The 15507-nt window shown below is 38.7% G+C and overlaps 1 protein-coding gene across 1 annotated transcript in view; it reads right to left on the bottom strand.

Annotated features, from left to right (window-relative positions):
- RAD51 (RAD51 recombinase) overlaps positions 1-15507 on the bottom strand; it is a 35678-nt gene that overhangs the window by 7108 nt on the left and 13063 nt on the right. The window contains exons 4-6 of the mRNA XM_090270423.1: positions 15150-15267; positions 14430-14521; positions 7139-7233 (exon numbers count right to left, since the gene is read on the bottom strand). Of these exons, the coding sequence (XP_090126549.1) occupies positions 7139-7233; positions 14430-14521; positions 15150-15267 (305 nt within the window). The remainder of the gene's footprint in view (positions 1-7138; positions 7234-14429; positions 14522-15149; positions 15268-15507) is intronic.

Here is a 15507-nt window from a genome sequence, read left to right as displayed (position 1 = left end):
TCTAATTTGGCAAAGGAAATAAGACATACAAGCCCAGGAAGCATAGAGAGCTCCAAACAAGTTGGACCCAAAGAGGACCTCACCAAGACACAACATAATTAAAATGCCAAAAGTTAGAGATAAAGAGTCTTAAAAGCAGCAAGGGGACTTTGGGCCAAGATGGAGGCCTAGACAGACACACTGCGTCTCCCTCTACAACTAGGAAGGAATAGATATACCTCAAAACTAGAGACAACCAGAAGTTCCTGAAAATCGAGCTGCATGGAAGTCCAACAAACAAAGATATAAGAAAAAATACTCATCTAGACAGGCAGGAAGGGTGGAGAGGACATGGTGTGGCGGCAGCAGCAGGCAGGCGGAAAGCGCAGTCACACGTTTTAAAAAGTGGGGAGGGACACCTGGGGAGTGCTTCCAGCACGAGACCAGACCACACAGCTCACGGTTCCAGTGCCAGGGAAAGTAAAGCCTCATAGCTTCTGACTGTGCAAACCAGAGGGAGTTGGGGTGGAGGAAGAAACTGCCAGTAGATTCCACTTTTTTAAAAGGCCCCCATGGTCCTAGAACATCTGCAGACCTACCCCTCTGCACCTCATTCTGGGAACGATGGCCAGGACCAACAGCTAGAGAGGCTCCGGTTCCATATGGAAGTGGGAGAAGTGCCTGGAAAACGAGCGAGTGCTGAGCAAGTGGCATTTTTGCCTCTCAGATCCCTCCCCCAGATACAGCGCCACAACATGGTGAAAGGGGTCACCCTTACTGATGAATACCTAAGGCTCTGCCCCTTACAACATAATAGGTGTGACAGCTCTACCTAAGACACAGAGGCAAACAAACACAGGAGCCTGTCAAGATGAGGAGACAGAGAAGTATGGCCCAAAAGAGGGAACAGATCAAGGTTCCAGTGGGAGAACTAAGTGACAAGGAGATAGCCAACCTAACAGACGCAGAGGTCAAAACATTGGTGACAAAGATGCTCACAGACTTGACAAATATGCTTAACTATGGCAAATGCATAAAGGAAGAAGTGAAGGTTATGCTAAATGAAACGAAGTAAAATCCACACAAAACCAATGGTGAAGGGAAGAAAATTGGGGTTCAAATCAATGATTTGGAACATAAGGAAGAAAAAAACAGTCAACCAGTACAGAATGAGGAAATAAGAATAGAAAAAAATGAGCAGAGGCTTTGGAACCTCTGGGACAACTTTAAACGTGCCAACATCCGAATCACAGGGGTGCCAGAAGGAGAAGAGGAAGAGCAAGAAATCAAAAGCTTATGTGAAAAAATAATGGAGGAAAACTTCCCTAATTTGGCAAAGAAATAGACACAAGTCCAGGAAGCACAGAGAGTCCCAAACAAGCTAGACCCAAAGAGGACCACAAGACACATCATCATTAAAATGCCAAAGGTTAAAGATAAAGAGAGAATCTTAAAAGCAGCAAGAGAAGAGAGTCACCAACAAAGGGGTGCCTAAAAGACTATCAGCTGATTTCTCAAAAGAAACTTTGCAGGCAAGAAGGGATGGGCAAGAAGTATTTAATGCGATGAAAAGCAAGGAGCTAGAACCAAGATTACTCTATCCAGCAAAGCTATCATTTAGAATGGAAGGGCAGGTAAAGTGCTTCCCAGACAAGGTAAAGCTAAAGGAGTTCATCACCACCAAGCCCCTATTATATGAAATGTTAAAGGGACTTATTTAAGGAAAAGATTAAAAACTATGTACATTAAAATGACAACAAACAACTATCAACAACTGAATCTAAAAACAAAAACAAACTAAAGAAACAACTAAAACAGGAACATAATCATAGATGTGGAGATTATTTGGAAGGTTATCAGTGGGGAGGGGAAAGGGGGAGAATGGGGTTGGGTAAGGTGCAGGGATTAATAAGCATAACTGGTAAGTACAAAATAGACAGAGGGATGTTAAGAATAGCATAGGGAATTTAGAAGCAAAAGAACCTATACACATGACCCCCATGGGGGGGTTCATTTCCATACATGAACTAAGTGGGGCGGGGGGCATTGCTAGAAGCAAGGGGAGTACTGGGTGGAGGGGACAAAGGGGGAAAAATTGGGACAACTGTAATAGCAAAATCAATAAAATATACTTAAAATAAAAATAAAAATCCTTGGGTCTAAAACAGACTTAATAAATCACAATTTTCAGAGAAGACACACATTAATTTGTATATTTAACAAATACCTCAGGTGATTCTTTTATAAAGATTTTATTTATTTTTAGGAGAGGGGAAGGGAGGGAGAAAAAGACATCACCCTCTGTTGCCTCTCGCATGCCCCCAGCTGGGGACCTGGCTTTTAACTCAGGCATGTGTCCTGAGCAGGAATCGAACCAGCAACCTTTTGGTTCACAGGCCAGAGCTCAATCCACTGTGCCACACCAGCCAGGGGTCAGGCAATTCTTAACATAGAAGTAAGTTTGAAAAATTGCTATATCTATCACCTCAAGGGGGTACTCTTATTCTCTCTTTCATAGTATTTAAAAGAACTTTCAAAAAACCTGGTGACACTGTAGATAGCAATTGTGACTGTGGTTCTCAAATTTCAGCAAACAGTTTGATTATCTGGAGAGGTTGTTAAAACAGATTGTTGGACCCTATCCCCAAAGTCTCTGTTTCTGATTCAGCAGATCTGGTGTGGAATCGGATAATTTGCATTTCAAAGAAGTTCCCAGATGATAGTAATACAGCTGTACTGAGGACCACATTCTGAGAACCCTGAGCTATAGTAATCTAAAGGTGTATTAATATTCTTCACCAGGGCATGGCAAAAATTCATCAGGGAGGGTTGTTCTGTTGTGAAGGGAAATTTGGTATTAGCTTAAGTAGTCTCTGTAACTTTCTCAGAAATATAAATTTAAATGCAATGTACACAAACAAATTAGATTACAGGTAGAAATGATTACAGTGAATTAATGAAATTTCTATTTCAAAATATTTTTCTTTTAGTTGGGAAAATAGTCATAAACATGGCCCTACTTAATAAATATTAATTCATTCTGAATATGCTGTTTAGAGGATACTGTGAGTGATCAAAACAAAGTCCCTGCCCTGGAGCATCATTCCACAAGAGTGAAAGGTCACTGGTTCGATCCTGGTCAGGGCACATGCCTGGGTTGCGGGTTCGGCCCCCTGTTGGGGTGCGTCCAAGAGGTGGCCAATCGATGTTTTCCACATTGATGTTTTTCTCCCCCCACCCCTCTCTAAAAATAAATAAAATCTTAAAAAACTAAAAAATCAATAATCACCTCTTCAAGTGAGGATAAAAAAATCAAACAAAAACACAATGTCCCTGTCCTCACAGCCAACATTCTACTATCTCATCTCTCCTATGTGAACATCAAATTATGTTACTGGACAAAATCTTTTTTAAAAAACAACATTTTGCCCTGGCTGGTGTGGCTCAGTGGATTGAGTGCCAGCCTGAGAACCAAAGGGTTGCAGGTTCAATTCCCAGTCAGGGCACATGCCTAGGTTGTGGGCCAGGTCCCCTGTTGGGGGTGTGCAGGAGCTAACTACACATTGATGTTTATCTCCCTCTCTTCCCCTCTAAAAATAAATAAAATATTCTTTAAAATTTATTTATTTTTTATTGTTAGAGAGGGGAAGGGGGGGAGGGAGAAAGAAAGAGAAGCATCACTGTGTGATTGTGTCTCGCACGCCCCCTATTGGGGACCTGGCTTGCAACCCAGGCATATGCCCTGACTGGGAATCGAACCAGCGACCCTTTGGTTTGTAGGCCAGTGTGCTCAATCCACTGAACCACACTAGCTAGGGCTACAAAATTAATGACTATCCAAAAGAGAACTCTTCAACTACTAAAATAGTGTAGTTAAAAATTAGAAGTGCAATTTCTGTACGAGAACACCAAAAATAACTTTGGGAAGGAAAATACAGTTTAATACACACATCTTTAGAAAATGAAGATCAGGTTGCAAGAGAATAATTCTTTTTTCATGACAGAAGCAAAGAGCTACAATTATTGTTCCCATCTAATGCTATGTCTCAATGATATACACTTCATGGCTTGGATTCCTCAAATTGTTAACAGGGGAAGAGAATTTAGTTATAATTGTAAAACTAGAGGAGAAAATTCTCAATTTAGCTAGGCATGTTCCAACTTTTAAGTCTCACATCTCAATATGCAATGACATTTTAGTATATTTGCAGAGCTGTGCAACTACCATCACAATCCAATTTTAGAACATTTCCATCACCCCAAAAAGATCTCATCTATTTGCAGTTACTTCTATTCCTACTCCCAGCCCCAGGCCACCTACTATCCTTATAGGTTTTCCCCTTTTGGAAATTTCACATAAATGGAATCATATACAGTATATTTAGCTTCTGTCATTTAGTATGTTTTTGAGGTTCCTCCATGTTGTAACATGTATTGGTACTTCATTCCTTTTTATGGTTGAATAGTATTTCATATATAACGGAAATACTATATAATGAATGAAATTTTATATATTCATTCACCAGTTAATAGACAATGGATTGTTATCAAATTTTGGACATTATAACAATACTATAAACATCCACATAGAAGTCTCTGTATGGACACATTTTCACATCTCTTGGGTACATGCCAGAGTAAAACCACTAGGCCATATGGTAAATTTGTTTATCTGTCCATGTGCTTATTAGCCATTTGCATATCTTCTTTGGAGAAATGTCTTTACAAATCTTGGCCTATTTTTAAAATTAGGTTGTCATTTTATTTTCTGGTTGTAAAAGTTATTCATATATTCTGGATACTAGATCCTTATCAGATTTTTCTTTCTTTTTTTCTCCCTAAAGGTGTTATAGTTTTAGCTCTTATGTTTAGGAATATCATCTTTAAAAATACCTCATATAAGAGGAATCATACAATATTTGTCCTTATGGCAACTGATTTCTTTCATTTAACATATTTTCAAGGTCCATCCATGCTGTAGCATGTGTGAGAATTTCCTTCCCTTTTAAGATTGAATAATATTCTATTGTATGTGTATAATCCATTTTTTAATCCATTCATCTGTTCATGGATACTTGGATTGCTTCCACCTTTTGTGAATAATGCCACTATGAACACTGGTATACAAGTATCTGTTTGTGTCCCTGCTTTCATTCTTTTGAGTAGATAACCAGAATTGAAATTGCTGGATCATAATGTAATTCTATGTTTAACTTTTTGAGGAATCATCAGACTACTGTCCATTTTTATGTAGGGTGTAAAGGTTCTAAATATATCTTTTTGCATGTAGATATTCAACTACATTAGCCACTTATCAAGAAAAAAACAAACAAACTATTATTTTCCCCATTAAATTGCCTCGGTATCTTTGTCAAAAAATGAAGTAACTATAAATGAGAGGGTTTATTTCTGTACTCTCAATTCTGTTCCGTCGATCCACATGTCTATCCTTATGCCAGAACCATCGTTGGCAGCCGTCCGTCTCGAGAGACGATGGTGTAGCTTCTTAAGTGTCTATCTGCACCGCCGAGAATGGCTGTGCAGTCCGACTCGGGAGTGACACGGTATCTGTCTCCTCCTGTGTTGAATCGACATCTTGCGATGACGCTGGAGTGTCCTCTCCAGTGAAGCTGAAGCTACAGAGCCTGGGCAGGGTGATATGGAGGGTCTGCTGTTGCCCATGCAGCAGACCCCCCCTCTCTTCGCAGCTGAAGGGTCCAAGGGAAAGACGGAGTCAATACAGCTTGGCTTCAGGTGCGCCGCAGGAGTTGCCGGTGTTGACTACAATGTCAAACCGCCTTAGGGACTCCGGCTCCGGATTTTCTGTCGGGGTTTACTCCCTTAGCCTTTCCCCTGAAGAGGTATGCCGCAAGGCAGCGGAGGTTTTTTGGAGTCAGAGTTTTGATTATTGTTGCTTTATATGAAGTTTCAAATTGAAAAGACTAATTAAGACCTCTAATTTTTTCCCTTAATAATGTTTTGGCTATTCTGGGTCCCTGATATTTCCATATAAATTTTATTATCAGTTTGTCAATTTCTGCAAAAAAAGCTTGCTAGAATTTCAATAGGGATTGTGTTGAATCCATAGATCAATTTGAGGGAGAACCACCATTTTAATAGTATTGCATCTTCCAATCCATGAATGTGGAATGTTTCTCTGCTTATGCAGATGTTTAATTTCTCAGTAATGTTTTGTAGTTTTCAGTGTACCAGTCTTGCATGTCTGTTAAATTACTAAATGTTATTTTTGATGCTGCAGTGAATGGGACTGTTCTCTTAATTTTTAAACTGTTCATTGCTAGTATATAGAAATACTGACATTATAGCCTACCACTTTGCTGAATTAATTTAGTTCTAGTTTCTTTATGCATGTGTAGATTCTTTAGGACTTTCTACATACAAGATCATGTCACTGGTGAATAAAGTGTTTTATGTCTTCCATTCCAATCTGGGTGTCTTTTATGTTCTTGCTTGACTGCACTGGCAAAGAACTTTAGTACAATATGGAATATAAGTAGTGAGAGTGGACAACCTTGCCTTGTTTCTGATCTTAAGGAGAAAGCATTCAGACTTTCACCATTAATATGATGTGAGTCGTAGGTTTTTGGTAGTTCTCCTTTATTGAGGCATCTGTCTGTCCATTATTGATAGTGAGATATTTATTTATTTATGGTTGATTTGTCTATTTCATACTTCAATTATGTCAGTTATTGTTTCACAGATGTTGGGGCTGTTATTAGATGTGTATATGTTTATAATAGTTATACTTTCCCGCTGAACTGACCTTATAATTATAAAATGTTCTTCTTTGTCCTAGTAATATTGTTTTATGTCTTAAGAGTCTATTTTGTCTGACATTAATGTAACCACTAGAATTCTCTAATGGTTACTATTTGCATGCAGATCTTTTCCCAACCTTTTACTTTCAACCTACAGTATTTGTGTGTTTGAATCTAAAGTGTTTCTCTGGAAAATAGCATATAGTTGGATCTTGTTTTTTTATCCAGTTGGGCAGTAACTCATAGATTCCTGACTAAAGAAAGCTTTCCTGTACTATATACATACAACATTGGAATATGAAGTAACAAGTAGACACTCTTCAGTCAGGCAATAATGACAATGACAGTACAGCCATACTTCATCTAATCCAGTAACCTACCTTTCAGCCACTGCTAGCAGTCGTTCTGGCCTAAAGGTACCCTCAGTGTCAATGTACATGGCCTTGCCTTCACCTCCACCTCGGTCAATGGGAAGCTAGAAAGAACAAAAAGAACAGCAGGAATGAACATTGTACTTCTGACATAACTGACCAACTTACCCATGATTCTATAAATTTCCCCATCTCCAATAAGGCAAAGGGAAAAAACACATCCAAGTGACAATCAAGAGGTAGGAGGAAGGGCATTCCCTTCTGAGAGAAATACAGCTAGTAGTAGACATGTAGCTTGTTGTGTTCCATAGCATATGAGGCTAAAAGTCTTGCCAGAGTTGGACTGCTTGGAAATATACAGCATAAAACAGATGATAAAATTCTATGACGGCATACCAGCAAAAGAGAGACCAATCCTCTCAAAAGTACACACATTTGGAAGGTCATTTGCCTTCACTTTAATAAGTAAGAGAGCCTGACAATACTCAATTAATTTTAGCACATCCAAACCACACTTACATTTCATTTTATAGAGCAGAGTTCATTTCGGCAGATTACCAAAGGAGCTTGGCAGTGCCCCAGGGGCATTCCTATGAAGTTTAATGTATGAGCAAGAAAAAAGATGTCTGCTCTACTAGTACACACAGATGTTAAGAATGGAGAAAAGGAAAAGTAAATAATAGAGTTAAAAAAAAAAAAAAAGGAAGAAATGCTACGAAAATTGTCTCATGAACTACTCAAGGAAATCTCTGCTTTAGGCTACCCAGCCCATGCCAGATACCTTTGAGTTCCACAGGTTTTAGGTGAATAATGCTAAAGGGTAGTTTTCACACTAGAAATCTACTGTGGAGCCATAATTCACCTTTAAATTCTGAGGAAAATCCCTTAGGACAGAGGTTCTCAAACTGTGAGTCGTGACCCCTTTGGAGGTCGAACGAACCTTTCACAGGGCTCACCTAAGACCATCGGAAAACACATATACAATTACATATTGTTTTTGTGATTAATCACTATGCTTTAATTATGTTCAATTTGTAACAATGAAAATACATCCTGCGTATTAGATATTTACATTACGATTCATAACAGTAGCAAAATTAGTTATGAAGTAGCAACGAAAATAATTTTATGGTTGGGGGTCACCACAACATGAGGAGCTGTATTAAAGGGTCGCGGCATTAGGAAGGTTGAGAATCACTGCCTTAGGACATTTTACATTAGGGACTTGGCAGCACCAAATTTTCTTTTAGTTCTGAGCAAAAACATTTTTTCAAAATTACAAAAGTACTATATGCTTGTATTAAATATTCAAATATATAAGTATAGTAATTGAAAGCCCTCTTCACTACTCTCATCTCCAAGAAGTAATATTCCAGGCTATTTTCTATGTATCGTCACTTAAGCACTTTTATTATACGTGGTTCTGACACTTACTATGTGTCCCTGAGAATATTCTGTTTCCTTTTCTGTAAAATGGAGATAAAACCCACCTTCAGGGATTGTTTTGAAGATGAAATTTATATACAATGTTTAGCACAGAGCCTGACAGACAGAAAGCACTTTGAAGACTTATGATACTCTCTACCTCTAGGACACCGACTATAGCATACATTCAGTTACAGAAGGCTTTGTTAATTTGGAAAGGGAAAAATGCTTGTTATCATTTGGCAGTTTAGCAGACAAAATCTTTCAAATTATAGGAATCCAGGGAAGGAGCAAAGGGTATGAATACAACAGGAGGGTTTTGACAAAGGAAAGATTTGGAACTGCTGGCCAAGAGGACAAAAAAACAGAAGCTGCCTCGGTTTTGTGGGGAGGAGAAAATCTTGACACTCAGGGGGCTAAGATGAATGAGGAATTAAAATGAATGAGGTTTTCCCCCTTCTCTCACTTTCTGGTATCTTTAGTGCTGATATGAGAGGGGTTTCTTTTGCAGCTAGGTAGAAGGGAAGAAGGGAGGCCATAGGTCACTGGATATAGGTAGGCAGGCTGACAGCAAGAGGCATGGACAGGGTCCCAGTGCATTGTTGGTCCAGTCTCAAGAGGATGGACCACATCTCTGCATTCCAGTCCATTTGGTTTCCTCCACCTTGCTCTCCCTGTGCCACCGTAGCCACCTTGTCATACTGGACTGGGATACCATCAAGTTAGCTTTTTAAATAACTGCTTAGTTATTTTTTAGTGATGCAGGTTGTCTCAAACTTTCACCATTTTATAATTCTGTTGTGCAAATTTCTTGTACATTTGTCCTTGACCATATGTGGAAAGGTCTGAAAGACATTTTTTGTCAAAGGACATGTGGATTTAAAATTGGTGGTTAAGTTAAATTGTCTTTTCAGAATCTTAAAGTTACACTAATACTTTGAACAAACATGACCTGCTCATATTTTTGTAACCTAATTGTGGCTCTCAACTTTTTATAACCTCACCGTAAGATAGAGATCTAGCCCTGGCCAGGTGGCTCAGTTGGTTGAAGAGTCATCTAATACACCAAAAGGTTGTGAGTTTGATACCCTCTCATGGTGCATACAAGAGGCAACCAATCACTGTTTCTCTTTCTCTCTCCCTTCCTCTATAAAATCAATAAAAATATGTATGTGGGTGAGGAGTTAAAAAACATTAAAAATGTCTTTTATTAAAAGAAAAAAAAGAGATCTAACATATAATGGGGCTTGACTTCATTAAGTTGAGAAATATGAACAAATGAGAGCAGGTAATGTTTAGATTTAATAAGTAATCTAACATCCTCTCTATACCTCTGGTTGTAGCTTCTAGGCTGGTGAAATATATTTCTTTAAAAAATTTTTTTTTTTATTGATTTTAGAGAGAGAGGGAGGAAGGGAGAGGGGGTTGAGAGGAAAGGAGGAAGGGGGAGAAAGAAATATCAATTTGTCCTATTTATTTATGCATTCATTGGTTGATTCTTGTATGTGCTCTGACTGGGAACTGAACCTGCAACCCTGACCTATCAGGACAATGCTCTAACCAATGAAGCAACCTGGCCAGGGCTGTAATCATTTCTATTATTAATGAGTTAACATTGTTTTTCTCTGTAAAAAGATACTTACCCACCTGTGAATGTTCAGTTATTTTTAGAGAGGATATGTTTGAGAATCTTGCTTCAGTTTACTGTTGACAGGCATTATCTGACTACTAAATAAATATTCCCAGGACAGAAAACAGTCTGTAAAACTTAAGAGCATCAGTGACATGCCAAGTTGCCTGGGTAACTATAAGTACTATGTACTATACTCTAAATATTTATTCTACATAAATCCCTGTCAGAACACGAGGAAAACACTTCTATTTAAACTTCTATGATTTCAAATGACCCATACGAGGATAATAATTTAAACAGTACTATTTCCCTTTAGTTAACAATTTTCTAATTGTCCTCAGGCAGTAAGCTATAGTCTCCACAACTTACTATTATACTACCATTCTTCTTCTCAATGATTCTCGGTTAATAAAGTTTTCCTAGCCCTGTAACTCTTTCCTCTGCAGAATTATTTATGAGGAGAGCTGACAATGGTTAGGTCTCCTTGATAACTTGGCTGACTCATAAGACATGGTGACGTTTTGGTCTGCAATGAAAAGATAAGTAGAGCAACTCAGAAAAGAAACACAATTAAGACGAATGAAAAAGGGAAAGTGAAAAAAACGAGAGACTATCAAGTTAGGCCTCTTGCTGTTAGATAAACTTTTATTGATAAAGACCCGGAATATTTTCTTATGTTAAGAAACAGCATTCACCACTTCCGTGTTCAAGTGGTGACTAATAAAGAAAGTATCTGTAACATGAGAAAAATAAGGAGGCAGCTTTTCTTGGGTAACTTGAGAAAAATCAGCCTCATTACATTAGTCTCTGTATACATATGTGTTTTAACTAAATGTGAATCCTATGCAAGACACAGGGTCCTAACAAAATTGTATTTTTATAACACATATCATCTTTAACTATAGCACAGCATTACATCAATGTCGTCGTCGTCGTCGGCAGCCGTCTGTCTCGAGAGACGATGGTGTAGCTTCTTAAGAGTCTATCTGCACCGCCGAGAATGGCTGTGCAGTCCGACTCGGGAGTGACACGGTATCTGTCTCCTCCCGTGTTGAATCGACATCTTACGATGACGCTGGAGTGTTCTCTCCAGTGAAGCTGAAGCTACAGAGCCTGGGCAGGGTGATATGGAGGGTCTGCTGTTGCCCATGCAGCAGACCCCCCCTCTCTTCGCAGCTGAAGGGTCCAAGGGAAAGACGGAGTCAATACAGCTTGGCTTCAGGTGCGCCGCAGGAGTTGCCGGTGTTGACTACAACGTCAAACCGCCTCAGGGACTCCGGCTCCGGATTTTCTGTCGGGGTTTACTCCCTTAGCCTTTCCCCTGAAGAGGTATGCCGCAAGGCAGCGGAGGTTTTTTGGAGTCAGAGTTTTCCTTCTCTGATGTGCCCTGACTGGAAGATCGAACCATCAATGTAATAAACATCTTTTGATAAAGTGCTATTTAAAATACAGAATAAATTATGAAGGACAGTTCATAACTTGTTTTATAAGGGAAAAAAAAACGAAAGAAAATTTAAGAGGTGCGGGGAGGCGGAGGAGGGAACAGAGGGGATAAATGGTGATGAAAGGAGACTTTATTTGCTGTGGTAAACAATACAGTGGATATAGATGATGTGCTGTGCAACTGTGCACCTGATCGTCGTCGGCAGCCGTCCGTCTCGAGAGACGATGGTGTAGCTTCTTAAGAGTCTATCTGCACCGCCGAGAATGGCTGTGCAGTCCGACTCGGGAGTGACACGGTATCTGTCTCCTCCCGTGTTGAATCGACATCTTGCGATGAAGCTACAGAGCCTGGGCAGGGTGATATGGAGGGTCTGCTGTTGCCCATGCAGCAGACCCCCCCTCTCTTCGCAGCTGAAGGAGCCAAGGGAAAGACAAAGTCAATACAGCTTGGCTTCAGGTGCGCCGCAGGAGTTACCTGAAACCTGTATAATATTTTTAACTAGTGACACTCCAATAAATTTAAAAGGAAAAAATATAAAATTTATATTTGATATCTAAATTTATGAATAAGTTCCAAGATTATTATTTTGTTGAGAGGATAAGAACTCACACTAGGATAGAAGTACTATATATAAGGAAGCAGATTTCATTCCAGTTGTTCTTGAACTCCATCGATAAGTTGTGTCCCTGGGTGAAGTGAGTATGTGCTATTGAAATTAAAATAATGCCATTTTCTTCAAATACCCAAAACTGTAATAAAGCCCCAAAAGATTATAACAGAAGAGTTGGACCATGGGAATGGACCAGCTTCCAGGGTACTCTGTGGGCCCGCCATTCACAGCAGTATTCCCTTAAAAGCCAGGGAATGTTGGGACCCCATTTAAAGAGGGTAAAAGGTTTCCCAAAAATGCTGCCTGAAGTTACATTAACAGTAAAATGTTTCTTCACCTTCTCTTCTATATCCTTCTCTCTGAGATCTTTCATTTTCAGAGATTCTAATGTTACCTCTCTATATAGGACTTAGTTCTACATCTCTAAATACTGCTGGAAATTTTTATTTGGTTGTCTCATCACCTCAAACCCACGATCTCTGAACTTGAACTCATCTTTCCATTAAAAATGGTCGCTCCCAAGTCCTAGTTTACCAAATAATACACTGCTTGGCGAGGGGTACTTTTTATTGTCAACCATTAAGTGCTGCCCTTTACATCGTCTCTATCCCTTCAGTGACACTTTCTTAGTTTAGTCCTGACCAGCTAATGCTTGTAATAATCATATATCAAATATCCTCCTCAGCTCATGCCTCTCCTTTCCATTCATACAATAGTCTGCTACCAGAATATTTCTGAATATAAAGCTCATGTTATGCTTTAGTTAAAAACACTGAATATTCCCTACTCTTTACAGAATCAAGTGTAAGCTTACTACACTGCAATCAAGACCTTCTAAAATATGACCCTGATGTATCCTTTTAAGGTTTATCTCCCACAACTTATCTAAATAAAACCTGAATGAGGCAAATGGTGTTTATTTATTGTCTTCTCCTCAATATATTATGTCTCCCTGCCCCTTGTACTTCTATTCATACTATTCACTATAGTTAAATGTTTAAAAAAATTTTTTTACCTGCTCAAATTTGGGATTTTTCAGGAGTCTGGTCAATCTCTTTTCTCCATAAAGTATTACCTGGTTCCTCTAGGGTGAACTACTCCTCCTTTCTTTCTTAAATACCATTTATTTTATAATGTATCAGGTATGCCTTAGGATATACTATCATATCCATCCAGTCAAGTATTTACTGCTTATCAAGCGCTGATTTAGGCATTAGCAATACAGTGGAGAACAAGCCAGTTAATTTCTACTCTTCTAAGAGCATTGGCTCTGAAGTCTGGTCTGAGTCCTTTATCTACAAGTACTTAAAATATAATATGATCTTAAACAATTAACTCACGTGTCTGTTTTCAAATGTGTCTGTGAATGGGAACATAAGTAAAGAAAGAAGAAACTGAAGGAGTCCAGTGGAAGGTCTTTCTTAATGGAGATACAGTACTAGCTCTGTTTCTATAACAATGAGGATGATCTTAAACAGAGGTGGAGCAGACAATAGGACTAAAGTCCTTGAGAAGGTGGCGGAAGACAGTAACCAGGTTACACTGGTACGACGGGCCTTTGAGGGGAAAAGAACTTTCTCCATTGTAACCCAAGATAAGAAAAAGTGGGTATAAATATAGGTGAATTTATAGATTTGAGATATGAAAAGCAGGTTAGGTCATTGGCTGAGAATAGTGTTATAGAGGATCATTAAGGTTGAAGAAGAAATGATAAAGTTGTTTTACTGAGTGGGAGAAAGTATGTCCAAATGGAAAACATCAGTAGATCTGTCAAGCGTTGCTGAATGTTAACCTAAAGTCTGTCATCTTTAAAGTGAAGCCAATCAGCTTTATGGTATAGGTATTAAAAAAACAGGGTTCATTGAGATCAGCATCTCTGCAAGTATGGAATGTAAATCTGAAGGTATCTGTAAAGGAATGACTTTAATGATGAATCATAAAATCTAGAAGAGTGAAGAAGGAAAAATAAAGCCAGGGGAGGCCTAGTGGATGGTAAGAAAGTATTTGAAATCAATGATCTAAAAGTTTCTATGGCATGGGATAATTTTGCAGTAGTAATCTCTTTTTAACTAGCACATTAAGATTCTTGACGAGAGAGAAAGTACCTTTGATGTCCACCCCAACAGTGCTTGAAAGCAGTGGACATCAACTCATTCTTGCTGATTTGATTAAAGGCCCAACAGCTCACCTGGCATGTTACAGCTAATGTATGGCAGATCTGGGTCTTCCCAGTTCGGAATTCTCCAAACATCTCTGTGATGGATCCAGTCTCAATTCCTCCTAAAAGAGCAATAACTAACACCTGTTAGCACAGTACAAATGTTTAGAAACAATAATCATAGAAATGTTCTTGGAGTTCATTCGAAAGAGGGTACAGAGGCATAGGAAGAAGAGCTAACACTCAAATTTAAGTGTGATTCCTGAACGCATCCTATTTTATATCCTAAAAAAGAAAACTAAAATGATTAAATATTGGGGAAGCAACAAGAATCAAACCTAACTTAGGAGGTAATACTTTCAAAAGTTCAAAAACCAGAACTCTCCATAAAATCCTGAAGATTAGTGTATACTACAATGTAGTATTCAAACACAGAATGTTTTAATCAGTTATCAGATTTTCAACCTTATGTTAGATTAGAATGTTAAAATTATTTCTCTAGGCAGAGGGCACTTACTCTCTGAATGCAATATTAAACGGAGATTAAATTATTTAACTGACAGATAACTTTAGTATTTTAATAGTCATGTTCCACCCTGCAGCAGTCTTACTTCATCAATGTGGATACCTCTTATCTCTTAATCACATCTAACACGTAAATCCTACCCAAATACTTTAGTTTTGTTCTATGACCTGGGTGCTTTGCTAACTGCAGTTCACAACACAGAGTAAGGAATTACTGCACTGCACCTTGTAGTAGTTTGTCGAGCTCTTTGGAGCCAGTTGTAATCTGTATGATCTCTGATCGCCTTTGGTGGAACTCAGTTGCAGTGGTGAAACCCATTGGAACTAATTTGGCTGCCTCAGTCTGGAAAAAATAAGAAATGTCAAATCAACAAAATAAGCTTACCAAAACAAAACCAGGCATATGGTAGGGAGAGACAACATCTAACAAATTTCCAGTATTATTTCTCTTTAAGAAGTCATCAAAATACTCATAGTTCTAGTTCTAGGATTATTTTATCTCTCCGACAACTAAAGGATCAGCTAATTTAGAGGCTCCATGAAGATGAATGTTTAAATTGCTAATTCAAGTAATACATTCACA

The sequence above is a fragment of the Furipterus horrens genome, unplaced genomic scaffold (assembly GCF_987537825.1).
Source record: "Furipterus horrens unplaced genomic scaffold, mFurHor1.1.pri manual_scaffold_3, whole genome shotgun sequence".
Lineage (NCBI taxonomy): Eukaryota > Metazoa > Chordata > Mammalia > Chiroptera > Furipteridae > Furipterus > Furipterus horrens.
This window is presented reverse-complemented; position numbering and strand designations above follow the sequence as displayed.